This window comes from Melanostigma gelatinosum (assembly GCF_949748355.1).
Source record: "Melanostigma gelatinosum genome assembly, chromosome: 24".
Lineage (NCBI taxonomy): Eukaryota > Metazoa > Chordata > Actinopteri > Perciformes > Zoarcidae > Melanostigma > Melanostigma gelatinosum.
The window spans coordinates 8,516,226-8,531,087 of NC_136657.1; the positions used below are offsets into that span (position 1 = coordinate 8,516,226).

At 44.6% G+C, this 14,862-nt stretch overlaps 1 protein-coding gene across 1 annotated transcript; it reads right to left on the minus strand.

Annotated features, from left to right (window-relative positions):
* Window positions 1-4,260: 4,260 nt before the first annotated feature.
* On the minus strand, window positions 4,261-14,686 carry LOC306797200 (oxysterol-binding protein-related protein 11-like). The gene is made up of 13 exons (XM_079296435.1): window positions 14,286-14,686; window positions 13,871-13,939; window positions 13,521-13,696; window positions 13,097-13,176; window positions 12,420-12,608; window positions 11,160-11,358; window positions 10,052-10,185; window positions 9,650-9,790; window positions 8,017-8,476; window positions 7,712-7,898; window positions 7,312-7,494; window positions 6,974-7,127; window positions 4,261-6,494 (listed from the first exon to the last, which is right to left on the minus strand). The coding sequence occupies exons 1-13, from the start codon at window positions 14,399-14,401 to the stop codon at window positions 6,438-6,440; spliced, it is 2,145 nt and encodes a 714-aa protein (XP_079152561.1). The 5' UTR covers window positions 14,402-14,686; the 3' UTR covers window positions 4,261-6,437.
* Window positions 14,687-14,862: the final 176 nt, after the last annotated feature.

Below are 14,862 nucleotides of genomic sequence, written 5' to 3' on the forward strand. Positions count from 1 at the left end.
AGTGAAATACACAATACACCTTTGACTTCATCCTTGAAGTTTTTGTTTTTATTAGTTCGTCCATCAACTTCTGACGAGACGACTATCGCCGAGCACGCAGTCCCACAGCCGACCTCTGCACCACAACTGAACACAAGACAGGGTTGAGTGTGTGTGTGTGAGTGTGTGTGTGTGTGTGTGTGTGTGTGTGTGTGTGTGCGTGTGTGTGTGTTATTGATACCAGCATATGTGTTTGCATGGCTCCTGCTTGGTGAATACAGGGCAAGTGCACAAATGTGGGTCACCCAAGCACACCTAAACAACACGAACAAACGTGGAGTAAGGATACAAAACCTGGTTTTAATGACCTGAGAAGAGAGCAGGAGTTTTGTTTTGAAACAAAATTTTGAACTGAGCCATGTTGGTTTTTAAAAAGCTGACTTTTCAAAATGAAACGGATTACGGTTTGAAAGACTAAATTAAATTGAAATAAAGCAAAATATCTGATAAAAAAAGTAAACAACACTAACTAACAGTTCTTTGCACTACAGGCGCAATTTGATCAGTGGTCAAAAGGTTCTGAAAAGTACCAATTCCAATTATTAGGTACTGCAAAATTTGAAAGATTTAGGAAAAATAATCCATGGTTTTCTCTGACAAATGTTTTTTTCACATTATGTAAGATTCTGTACTTGTTTTCACATCCACTGCAACACATTTCAGGGATAAGTTTTATATAACCTAGTCATATGAATGCAAAATAAATGGCAGTGTTGATGAATATGAATATGTCATGAATATGATGAATATGTCAATGTATAATGTTTGAACCGCTCTTAGTCTGGGCTCTCCCCTGAGACCTGTTTGCCTTGGGAGACCCTACCAGGGTCCCCGGACAACATATAGCTCCCAGGATCACTGAGCCACGCAAACTCCTCCACCACGTTAAGGTGGCGATTCACGGAGGAGTATCAGTGTGTGCCTATGTGTGTGTCTGTGTGTGTGTGCGGGGGGGAGGGGGGGGGGGATAGGGTAGAAGTATGTGTGTGTGTGTGTGTGTAGATAGGGTAGAAGTGTGTGTGTGTGTGTGTGTGTGTGTGTCTTCTCCCTCTCTTTCTCCTCTTTCCTGTCCTTCTTCAGGATCTTTTCGACCACTTTCCTGGCCTTCTTCTCCTCCTTCTTAAACTGTGCCTTCCCCTTGTCAGTTTGCAAATCACATCACGTGATGCAGCTCAGCCAATCAAATATGGCTATTCTGACAAGTTTCCTGACTCGAGTGAGATGTACACACACCGGGGGAGAGACGAGGAAAGAGAAGGAAGAGCAGGAGAATAATGCTTGAGTCAGAGAAGTTATTTCACATAACGTTCTCCAAAAAGAGAAAAGTGGTCAAAGAGACCAGAGTCTTGAACCAAGAATGAACAGACTCTTATAGGTTCATTCTTCACACGGACAGTTTATAACCAGTGTGTCTCCAGTACGTCGCATATGTTTAGAGACAGTGACGATTAATAAAAGCGGTAAATGAAGCGACACTACCAGACAAAGCACAACTCAAGTTGAGCAAATGTTGCCACTCACATAAATATACAAAATAAAACTAAGGCCGGGTAGGTTAGGGTAGAAGTGGGGATAGGTTAGAAGTGGGGATGAGTGAGGAGAAGAGAAAGGATGTTGCTTCTCTTTTCTACTTCCTCTCCTCTCTCTTCTCCATCAATTTCTTTTCTTTCTTTTGCCTTTTCACTTCCTCCTTTTCTCTTTCCTCATTGTCCTTCTTCTCCTTCTTCTGTCTTTTCAATTCCTCCTTTTCTCTCTTCTTGTTCTCTTCCATCTCTTTCTTGTCCCTCTTCTCCTCCTCCTTCCTCTCCTTCTTCAGCGTATTTTCCGCCTCCTTCCTCTCCTCCTTCAGCGTATTTTCCGCCTCCTTCCTGGCCTTCTTCTCCTCCTTCTTAATCTGCGCCTTCTCCTTGTCAGTTTGTTGGGCGAGCACTTGAAGCCTGAGGTTATCTACCTGGAGGTCAGCGTTTTCTCTCTGGAAGCTCTCCTCCTTTGCAGCAAGTTCGCTTCTCATCCGATCTTCCAGAGCCGTGAGTTTTATTTTCCACTCCGCCTCGCTCCGGATGAGCTCGCTGTCTTTCTGAGTAGCGTAGCTCTCCAGGTCCAGGATGGTCTGCTTCTTCTGCTCCTTTTCAAACTGCTCCTTCTCCTTGTCAGTTTGTTTGGTGAGCTCTCGAAGGTTGATGTTATGTTCCTGGAGGTCAGCGTTTTGCTGTGTCAGGAGCTTGATCTCTTCCTCCTTTTGGTTGCGCCACTCCTCCTCCAGCTGTCTGCTCTGTCTCTGCAGATCCTGCTCTCTCTGGAAGCTCTCCTCAATTGCAGCAAGTTCGCTTCTCATCCGATCTGCCAGAGCCGTGAGTTTTATTTTCCAGTCCGCCTCGCTCCGGATGAGCTCGCTGTCTTTCTGAGTAGCATAGCTCTCCAGGTCCAGGATGGTCTGCTTCTTCTGCTCCTTTTCAAACTGCTCCTTCCCCTTGTCAGTTTGTTTGGTGAGCTCTCGAAGGTTGATGTTATGTTCCTGGAGCGTTTTAGCGTAGCTCTCCAGGTCCAGGATGGTCTGCTTCAGCAAGTTCTGTTCCTCAGTTTCGAATTTTGCCTCCGTGGCCATCATCTCGTTGTTCTCTTTCAAGGACTTTACAACCTGGTTGAACTCGGCATTCTCGTTCTGCTTTTCAAGCAGTCTTTGATTAAGAGAAAGGATAATTTCGTCCTTCTTCTTCTCTGTGACCACCTTTTCTTTTTTTCTACGCTCTAGCTCTGACTTGAAAGCATTGATTATTTGCTTTTTCTCACGGTTCCAAATGTGCTCTTCTGAGGCCATCCGCTTCTTCATGGCAAGAATTTCTGATTTCTTAACCCTGATTATTTCCAGTTTCTCATTGTCCCAAGTGAGCTCTTTGCTGGCCATCTGCTTCTTCATGTCAACAATTTCTGCTGCCTGCCTTTCACAGAGAACCCTGATTCTTTTCTGTTCCTCACGGTCCAAAATGAGCTCCTTGGCGGCCATTTTCTCCTTCAAGGCAACACTTGTTGATGCCTGCTCGTTGTCTGTCTTTTGAAAGTCCATTTTGGCTGTTCTCAAGTCCTGTATTTTTTCACAATGGTAATGCGCTATTGTTGCTTGAGTGCTACTTTGAGTATGTCTCTCTGATGGATGTCAAATGATAACTGAGTTTCCCAGAGGATTTGAGGTACCTATAGCAACTTCATCAAAGGCGGTTAAAGAATTCCGTGACATCACTAAACATGACATCATCGAAGTGTCATCCTAGAACCTTATTCTAGAACAGGGGTGTCAAACATCCGGCCCGCGGGCCGCATCCGGCCCGCCACGTCATTTTATGTGGCCCGCGAATCCGCCAGCAAAAAAAAAAAAAAAATATATATATTTTTTTTTATTATTATTTTTTTTTTTACAAAAATTAAAAGTTAGATGTGAAAATAAAAGTATCCCCATGGTCGAAATTATGAGATAGAAAGTCGAAGTGATGAGATAGCATGTTGTCTGTGTGCCGACATTAAAACGATCACAACAGGTGGACAGGAGATGCAACAACCCATAAAGAGGATTTACAACAAGTGATCGTGTCTTTCTCAACATGCGTACTTCTCTGCACTTGTAAACTCGTGGACTTGTGAAACGTCATCAGTCTCAGCCCAAGTACTGTTCCAATTCAAAGTTCACATCGAGCGGAGATGTTTGAGTATAAAAAAACTTTGAGTTGAGCCATTCGCGCCGCCGGTCTCACCGGGGGCTATTTGTGTTCATTCGCACTGGACGCGTCGGAGAGGGGGCGGGGCTTATCGCCCTGAAAGCCGTTCAACTGTCCGCCATTAACCATGGAAAAAATAACCTCTATTTCTGCTTAGTACGTGTTGTGGAAGTCACAGATATCCCGGGAAACTAAACTAAATATGTTAGGAGTGGTTACATTTACAACCGGCCCTTTGAGGGCGACCGTGATGCTGATGTGGCCCCAGAGTGAAAATGAGTTTGACACCCCTGCTTTAGATGCTTCTACTAGAACTGCAGTTTGGTAGCCTCATGTTTCATAAAGACGTCCACTGATTCAACCCTTCCAATTTACTTTCATGAAATACTTGTACTGATGTCAAAGAGTAGAGGAACCAGGAGGAAAACAGGGTTAACTTGGTGGAGAACCAAACTTTGAACACAGAATACAACCGATACGCAATTTATTTGATTATTCTCCACACGTCCATTTTTCTACAACATCAGGTTTCCTTCAATGTCGGTGCACGTCATAGGTCAGCAAGACAAGCAGTAGAATCCAAAACCAAGAAAATGTCAAACCCTCGAATAACCAGTGCTCTCGACTTCTCCCAACATGAACCACTGACTCTAAAAAGAAAAACACACACAGCGTTGCTTCAGTCAGGTCAATAACTGATGAAAGTTGAAGACTCACAGGAAGAGTTTGCATAAGGCACCAAGACGTGGAGGGAGGAGGGAGCGTCTCCTTCTGTAGAGAAGAGGAACGTGTCCTACTTGACACTGGGACGCTGTGAGAATGTGAAGTAAGGGGGGCCGGGGACAGAGGAAGGTTGATCACATGTATCACAGTAAGGTAGACTGGAATTACTTACAAATTAAAACATGAACGGAATGAGAAATGTTAACGTCGATACAAAAAGTGGCTCTAAAAACCAAAAGAGCAATTAAAGCACAAAGATTGGGGATAATTACGCATTCAAAGAAAAATATTTGCATTACAAAACAAGCTAATTTGGTTAAAAGCTTTTACCGCAGACATTTATAAACGTAAGTAACGCAGACACGGGAGTAGTACACTAAGTGAGATGAAGAGAGTTTGTCATGCATGTCGGCATTTCTCCATCCACTGCAAAAACCACAGGAGTAAAAAGAGACCAGAATAATGGGGGCAGTCTGTAGATGCGACTATTTTAAATGTAGTTATTTGTCAGCTAGTCGACGGCATCCCATTCCAGCAACGTCTTCGTCAATATAGCATTCAACAATTGAATACACGAGATAAACTGCATGACTTTATTTCAATGAGTATATCTAAGGCACACAAGCTACCAATCAATATTCAAATTATAATGTGAACAGGTCATTCCACCAATTGTACACATCATGGACATCAGGTTACTCGTCACAGGGAGTACCTCAGCCTGTGAACAGTTCTGGTCCAGTCTGAAACAACAACCCTGGCGATGTCATCGGGGTGATTTCCTCTTGGGTTTGGCGACAGAAACGAGGGTTCGGGATGTCACGCGAACCAATACTTTGGCACCAAGTCGATGCTGAAAGTCTGAAACCGGGACGGTACAAATTTTTCTAAAGTCCCACGTACCAGCGATCAGGGCTCCAGACTAATGGGGTCTCGTCGTCACAGCGATGATGGAAGATTTACCCGATAGTGCTACAAATGTGTTGAAATCAGCAGGAGGAGCGCGAGTTAATGGAGCTAACAGCTAATGTACAGCGGTTGTGTTGAGTTGCAGTACGATTTGTTCAATATCGGGTGAAAAGGAGTACTGGGAGAAGGTAAAGAACACTATCATGGTGCGCTCAAATGTAATTGTTGGCGAGAGACTTAAGGGGGATCATTATGGATTAATAACTTAATCGGAAGGAAATCGGTGTGCAAACTGAAATAAGAGTCGGTTGAAGCACCTTCAGTTTTTTACTGTGGTATCGGATTGAGTATCGAGAAATGTCACCGGTGTCCTCACTGAATTTCTGGTATGGTGACCTTCTCGCAAAGCTCTCCTCAATCACATCTGATGAAAGCACAAGTTTACAGTCCGGATGAAGCAGATCAGCTGAGTTTGACTGTTATACTCTTAAAAAGCTAGTACCTAAAATTGTTTGATTCGTTAGTCACGAATATTTACTGTTTGTTATAGAGAACCACTTTGACTTGAAGCAGAGTGTACAGTCACTTAAACATGGAGATCTTATACATTCCAACACACCAAATCAAATCACTACCTTCTCACAGCATCACATTTAACAGGCAGTATTCCAATTATTTAAGCTTTCTTTATGTTGGAAGTCAAAAGTCACGCGATCCCACAGCTTGAAAGGAATATATCCAGGTTGATCAGGCCGTCTTAAGGCTGTGTAGATAGAGTACCATTATACCTGTACAACAAGAGGTTTTCATTGACATTGGATTATAAAAAAACAACCGATCAGCAGTACAACAGCTTGTACTTCGAGGCTTGGTGTAAATCATGAGAACACCTTGAGTCATGCAGTCTCAGTCCTCCTCCCCATGCTGCATTCATCTGTACTTCAGTGCAGGTCATGCTCTCATTTCATAACCATGTGTGTCCACACACACACACACACACACACACACACTCTCCTGAATCTACAATATCTACATCAAAGACACAGACTGAAGAAACTAGGATTTGGATGCAGAGGTTTTCCAAAGTGGTTTGTGATAGACCCATCCTTCACCCTGGTGGAGAAGAAGAGACTCGTGTCAACATATTATTACTACTCATTGTTTACTCCAATGAAGTCATCGATGCCATCATTTGTTTGGGTTGGAAATGATTCTTAAAACAGCAGGAAGACCGCTGAGCATGTTTATGGCCATCATGGCACAAATGAGAGCAGACCCGAAGTCTCCTTTACTTATGTCGGTCATATAGAGACAACAGTATTACATTGAGACCGTTTCATAACCAGTTAAAAGCTCCTCGTAGTAACTTTAAGTGAGCCAGATTCTTGGGATACTTTTAATAGGTGAGACCCCTCCAGCAGGAGGGGATTGAGAACGGGTTCGAGTCAGTCACAGGCTGTGCATGCTCAGAAGTGTCTTCTTGTCCCCTGACCGGATACAAATCTATGAATGCCGTTTCATCAAACCCTCATGATGGTCAAACACATCAAGGAGCACCGACGCAGTGATTCTATTGTGGTCAACTCGCTCACCTCTCTGTCAAAGTATCTGGTCCTCCAAGTGGCTTCGGTCTCAGCCCGGTGCCTCTCCTCCGTCCTCTGCCTCTCCTCCAGAATCCTCTTGTGCTCCGTGGCTTTTTCAATATCCTTCTGCCGCAAGGCCTCAGTGACATGCTGCCACAGGCGCCTGAAACGCAGTGAAGCGAGTGAGACGTCATGCAACTGATTAGCTTCCTGTTCTATGAGAGCACAAGGACGTGGAGTTGTATTTGACCGTGCATTACAAAAACCCTCTCCAATAAGCAACGTTTTTAGGATAGACAACACATGAATAAAACAAGGCATCAAAATAAACCCCGCAGTGTTCGGACCTGGATTCAGTTGGTCCCTGCTTCTCAATGGGCCGAACGCTCTTCTTGGTAACCGGCAGCTTGGTGACGTCCACCACTCTCGTCTCTCCGCTGGTGTAGCTGAACTCCAGAACCCCGTTCCACTCGCCCTGCACACGACACACCACCGCATTGGTGGTGTTGTGCTTCACCTCCCCTGTGACCCTATATTTAGGCAGGGCAATGACATGAATACATTTCATATTGCTTACAATATTTTAAAAGCCTGCTTGAAGGAAAAGTATGAAAATATGTGTGTTGTGGATTCAAAACATTTTTCAGGTGTAGGTGTTACTTCAGAGGTATCAACCATCTGAAAAGGAGCAGGATGCAGAACAGAGCAACAACATAGATATCAACTTGCTACCCGGGAGGGACTCACTTGTGTAATTTGCCACCGTAGAATGGTTTAGTCTGGAAAGTGATGACCGCTGAGTAGCCAGATTTAGCGCAGCTGATGTTGACTTTGCCGCCCAGCTCCACCCAGGGAACGGTGAGGATGGAGCGCGCGTACGCACATGGCAGCGTGAAAGTGTACTCTTCATCATGCTCCTGCAAATAAAGACAACCTGGAAAGACGAGCACAGGACAGAAACAGTAACTACATGTTCTATTGTGGAAGACAGCTTGCCTCTCACTTTCTGATGAATCTAATGCAAATATAACACAAAAACATTGCCGGCTCACCTTCCCCTATCATGGACACACCGATAGACATTCCCATGAACTTGCTCTTGGTCCACACATGCGTGTTGACACACATCCGCCTCTCCTGGCATTCAGCGTAGAAGCCAGACACGGGGGGGTGGTGGGACACCTGCTCCGCCACAAAGCGCACTTGGTAGGGGTCCTGGGGGGCGGCCGGGTCGGGGCTTTCCTCTGAAGGCTCCTCGGAGGCCTCTGGTCTCTTGGGTACCTTCCAGGAGCAGTGGAAGGTCTCGCCGATGATGGGGTTGTAGGGCTTCTTGGCAATGGCCCCCTTCCGTCCCTCGTGGAAGGACGTGAGGTAGTACTCCACAAAGCGGACCATGCGGTCCTCCGGGCTGCTGCCGTCGGTGATGGTCACAAAGAGGTCGGGATGTGACATGAAGTCAGCGTACATCTCCAGCAGAGAGCGCTTCTCTAGGATGAAGGTGGGGAGGACCACCTGGAAGGAGAATCACGGCGTATTCATTAGTTGGAACAACACAGGTCACAGGATAATAACCAACCAAAGCTCATGTTCCGTCGCCTTCTTCATCTCCGTTTGATGCAGCAAGTGTCCCTGTGACGTTTACTGGACATGACCGATAGACGATATCGGTCATGACGATAGAATGACAACTGTTTTTAAGTGTGTGCAGGAGGAGTAATTAGAAAGCAAGAAGTGCTTACTTCAGCCTGTACAGTCATTACAAATGAGGATTGAAAGACAGCCCCAACAACCTGATCTAACTTTGACTTATTCATTCAGGGTCACTGAACACTTTTCCATTCAAACAAACTCAACGCTTTAATCTTAAGACTGACTTTCCATATAGCGGCCGTCTCCACCGTACCACTCTACAGTTAAAGATCATCTCCACACGCGAGAGAGCTGCTCCTCCACTTCACTCAAAATAATACTACTCGCAACGTACCGTCTTTCAACTTGTTCTACGTCTGTATGTTGGTGTTTAGTTGAAGGACGTCTTTATTATCATCATTTACATAATATTAATATTCAACCGATATGTTTCACCTCCATGGGATTTCTCAGGAAGCTATAAGTTACAATTCATTTATATTGATTGTAAAAACGAATTAAAAGTAGTTTTAATAAATAGAAAATGAAGAAAACTCAAAGAAAATGTTTCATCTACAAAACATGAACTTTAATATTTAGTTGTTTAAAAAAAAATGTAATCAATATTATATGATAAAACTATTGAAAATCTAGAGATGCATGTTTTTTGATGGGACAAATAGATAAACATTTAGTCGGACCAAGAAAATGAAGAAGTCCCAAATTAAGAAATAAAACAAACAATGTTTGGAGCCCTTATTGTTTTATAGACTACACGATGTGTTACAAACCGTTTAAAATCCTATGAGAGGTGAATGAACAACTTTATGCGTCATGGTTATAGATCACAGCCCACTACATTATGAACAAACAGCTAATCTAAGCACCAACACCTCTCATACTGTGGGACTGGAATTACCAACATAATCCATAAACTCATAATCTTCCTCTCGTAATGACAGAGAAAACCTGCTCAAACACAAAACAAAGTGTGGGAGGAGTTTGTGGTGGGGGGGGGGGGGGTGGTTGATTGGTTGTACGTGGAACTCGACCTACCCGCGTGAGGTCCATACCCAGCTTCAGCTGGGACAGCAGGTGCAAGATGACGCTGCGCTCCTCCTCCACAGCACCCAGGTCCTCTTCCTTATCGGTCAACGAGTCCTCGGCCTCATCCTCCGCATCGATGTCTTCCTGTTCCTGAGAGAGGGAGGGGAATGTGATCAATTCAACAACCTGCTTGATTGACAGCAAAGGTCAAAAGACAATGGTTGTTTATGTTGTGGGAGACTGCAAAACTGCTCGACCATCTAAAAAAGAAAAACATGAACCGTGTAGTTTATAGCTGATTTAGAAAGGCAAATAAACTATGTCAAGTCAACTTCCTGATGACCAACAGGGTGGTACAACTTTTCCCAGATCTGTTTCCTTTGAGAGGGGGCATCATTCGCTTGTTCTTACCCCAGAGAAGCTGCAGGAGTCGGGGCTGCCGAGCTCCAGACCGCTCCCCTCCAGCAGGCCCTCCCCTGCTGCGAAGCTGCTGCCGTTCTTCAGGATGTCTGGCAGCTTGGGCTCCAACCACTCGATGGTGGGTCCTGCCGGGGACGGGGCGTGCAAGGCGGCAGGTTCAGAGGTACTCATGGTACTGTCCCCCCTCCCACCCAAGTCCCCCTGACACTCACAGCTGCACACACGCAGGCGTAGCTCTAAACAACCACCTGGCTGCTGACTGGACAGATGGCTACTCCTCAGACGCTGTCCTAGACCAAGAGAGTGGAACCCAATCCCCCTGACAAACCAGGTATCAGGATACTTTGGCCGCCAGCAGGAAACGTCCCCGTTCTCCGATTGGATAAACCCTCCACGTATGGCGAGGGCATTTTGTTATGCATGTTTAAAAGGTGGGCAGATCTCATTCACATCCACCTTGTGCGTCAATTTTATCTGATTGGCTGCTGCGATGACTCTGGCCTAATGAAATATACATCGAGTAATGAGATCGGCTTTGAATAAGTGAGCATTAGCTGGTCCTTTCCTGAATAGAAAGTGTTGATATCAGCGACTTGGACACATCACATTGGGTTCTCTCTACAACTGGAATGTTTTCTTTTTTAACATGAAGCTGATTTAGAACTGAATTCTGTCCTCAAAGCGTTGCCGATGGACATTTTAACCATCCGAGATCTCATTACCTTGGAGACAGGTGGTAAGAATAGGTACGGTTCCTCATCAATAATGCAAAATAATTCCACTGTCCGGCCAACGCTAACTGTGAGATTGGGTGCAGACTTGCATATGCAAGACTATGATTTGTTGTGGACCGCATGCGGCCTCAGTTCACAGAAAACGTAGAGCACAGAGGCGGCTTATTTAGCAGACAAAAACACTTCATCTGCAGTGAGGCAGAAATGCTCACTTCTTTTAAAAAACAAAAAAAGTCGCTTGGCATGCATTCACTGTTTTTCCTTGACTGCAATGTCAGAATACCCTCCAAGCATCCAAACAGACCTTGAGAAGACACCATATTCAGATTCACAACATGCACAACAACCCCCCCTCCTCCACTGACCTCCCAGGGAGCCTCTCTGCCTGGCCACCTGCTGCAGGTGCAGGATGTGCAGGCACTCGTTGAGGCAGTTCATGGTGGCCATGGAAGTGGCCTTGAGCATCAGCAGATCCTGGTCTAGAGGGGAGAAGCCGGGGGCTGGAGGCAGACCCTCGATGCTCTGGATTAGGTCTCTGTGCTGGCCCTGGGCCTGGGTCAACATCTGGAAGGGGATCAAGGAGCGTTCCGTTATAGAAGGCAAAAAAGATGAGCAATGAAGTTTACCTGTGCAGGTACTGCGGTTAAATTAATTGAAATCTCTTAACATGGCTTCCTTTTTCATCTATGCACAACATCCATGTTTTGAGACAATAACAATAATACAATAATAATAATAATAATAATAATAATAATAATGACTAAAAATCAAAGTTGCTAATACCCCTTAGCCTTCTCCCTTACTGTATGCTCAAAAATTAAGAAACTAAATGGATATTTTTCTCTTTTGAATCAGCACTTCTGAAATTGTCAGCTAAGGTAGTTCAGCTCACCCTTTTAAAGTACTGCCATGTGGTGGTTAGTAAACAGGACAACTATTGTTTGAAGGGAACTGAGAAGAACAACAATCCATAAATCAATCTAGAGTACACCGATGTTCAGGGAGAGACAGCAGCACCCCCTTGTGGACATTTTGCGTCACACCAATCGGTCAAAGTGAAGAAAAATCTAAATCAACAAAAGCCCTACTTTAAAACTCAGTCTTAAGTATTTTACACTGAACACTGGATGTCTTGCAGGAACATCAAGCATATAATTGTAATAAAGTTCCCTCTGTATGTTTGTGTGTGGGGAGGATCTTTAGCCATCCACCATGGCGGGATTTTAAAGATGTTTCTGGCTGCAGCTTGATTACATAACAGAGCATCACACAGACCGAACAGCATTTTGATTGGATCAGATGTTCTTGATTTCCCAGATTACCCAGATTACCGCCGAGCAGCAGAAACGTAGTTTTTGCTTGTGTCTATTGCAGGAAGTGTGATGACGCAAGCTATAGCTTTTAAATTCATTATTTTCTTAATCGCCAACATAAAGACCATTGAGACATTTTTCACGATGATCTTCAAAGCAATTAATTTGAAATATTTTTAGCCGTTTAAGTGCAGCAGCCCATAGCACCCTAGTTAATTGCTGGTCCTGAGATGTCAATGATATGTTAACAAGCGTGCAGGATTAGATTCTGCGCTGTTCCTATCCACAACACTTGAGTCTGGCTGGCTGGACCTCTCTGGCATCCATCAGGTGGTCTGGCAGCAGGGACCTCTTGCTGCCGTAGAGTGACGAGCCCTTGTTGAGCTGCGACCAGCCGAATAAGGAGGCGGGGTTTTGGCTGGGCCGGCGTAACGACATGGGAGAGCTGCCGCTGCCTTGAGACGCCATAGAGTAGCTCCGGGACTTGGGGGGAGGATTACTCTGTGAAGTGCAGAATGTTCATCTCGTCACGTTCAAATAGAAATCTACAACTTTTACAGATAGATTCTGAGAGAAAAGAAAGAGCTTTGAGCAGTTCTGTGTTTTTTGTTGTTGTGCATCTCAAGAGCATTACAATAGACTGTGAGCTGCATAGTCGTCTGTAGATCAATACGAGGGATTACTGTGCTTACGAACAAGGTAAAACCAGATGAACATTAATATTTCACAGCGCTCCAGGTTTTTGCTTTGCTCGATTGCTTCTTTGGCACATGAGGAAGGAAAACAGCAAACTGAAGACTGTCCAGCTCACATCCGCTCTGTGGCAGTCACTTTTTTATGTTTGATTTAAACAGCAGCAAACAATAAAGGGATATTTTACACTGATCAACATGTTGCATTGACTAACATTTAGTCTCAACACAGTACATAATATCTCTGTATATCTGCGTGCAGGCTCTATCATATGTCTAATACCAAGAACATCTTACCTTGCCCATGGCCTCCGTGTGGTGCTGTGTGCAGATCTGCAGTCGACTCACCCAGTGCTGTCTCTCTTTGGCATCGGTGGCTGAGAAACACACGAAAGAAAAGCAAGAAACCATCTTACGGTTACTCTACTACGATGATCGATGCCCGTGTGCTTCTGCATCACCAGCAGCGGATAATGGAAAAACACCCAGATCAATATCGTATGAACTTGATGGATGGTGATGACGACAGTAGGCCAGGAGGAAAAAAAATAAGCTGACAAGCAATATAAAGGAACAGCTCAGTTCGTGGGAACTCGGAGAGGAGAACACAAGTGAACAGTAAAAGGCTGAAACAACAAGCTAATATGATGTACTGTGTGGTCTGACATACGACTGTTAAACATGCATGTCAAGACGTCAGTGCGTGTATCTAGGTACCCACCCCTGAGCTTGTACTGCTCCCCGCTGATGGCGTTGACAGTGAAGGTGTGGGAGTCCTCGTCGCTGGGGGAGATGACGGCCCCTGCCAGGGGGAGCATGCCGCGGGGCTTCTGGGGCCGCGACTGCTCGTTGACAAAGTACTCTAGCAAGCCAGCCTCATTGTTTAAGACAAAGAACCTGAAAACAAACAAGTCACTATGACAGTCTGCCGTACAAACCACCACGGCATTACTTGGATTGGATTAGACTGGATTACAAGGAGGAATTTGGCTGAAAGTGGCTGGTGAATGCTGATAAGAGTTTCTTGATTGGGATGCTAAACATTTTACATTGAAAAGGTATGAAACTCACCTGTATTGCCACCCTGTTACAAGGTTGGTGTATTTCATCAAGTAGCCATCGATATTCTCCATGTGGTCACTGGCATGAGAGGTTATCAAGGAGACAAAGAACACTTGTTAAAGTGCTTTGACAGAGTACACGCCCATGAACACACAGGTGTATGCACTAATTAATCATGGAGCATTGCCTTGTCACAGATTTGCTCAAAGGGCAGAATTAATTCACTGTTACCGTCTGGTTAGAAAGCAAGTGATCATAAACATAAGAGCAAATCGGTCAATTAATGGACAGTCAAAACACTTAATTAAAAATCTATATCTAACGTTGTATGTCACAACCGGTCAGGTAAACAAAGTACCTTAAATCAGTAAAGTCGCTTAAATGTAACGTTAATTATGAGCGTTAGCAGGTAACAGCCACACACCTGTACTGCCAGCTTTTGGCACTTGCTCGCCCCGAGCTTGGGGTCTTGGTCTGGGGCAATACATCCAGCTTGCCTTCGTTTTCCGGGATTCGTACAGCCGTGGCTTCCCCTTGCATAGTCACGAGCAACGGAGCCTCCGTTAGACGCTAACTCAGCTTGCTAGCGTTAAGCTAACCTGTGAAGCTAGCTAGCTAAGATAACTCACCACAGATTTGATGAAGTGGACGAGCCTTCGTTATGACACAAATTTAAGCTGACGGTTTATCCCTTATCGAAACCCACCATACGCTGAACTGTTAGCCGGCTAAGTTAAATCACGTTTGATAAAACATTGTAAATGCTGCTAATACAGGGATTAGCCAGATAACATGCAGTGCCTGCTAGCTCGCCTAGTATTTACTGCTTTGGCAGGAAACAAGTCATGTGACTAGCTCACGAGCGCAAGCTTCCGTGTATCGATTCACAATAACATTAAAATAGAAAGAAAGAGATGAACAATATCCAGATAAATACACAATATCGTATTCCCCCAAACCCCCAATATGTTAACATTAAACTGTATAAAATGAATGAATAA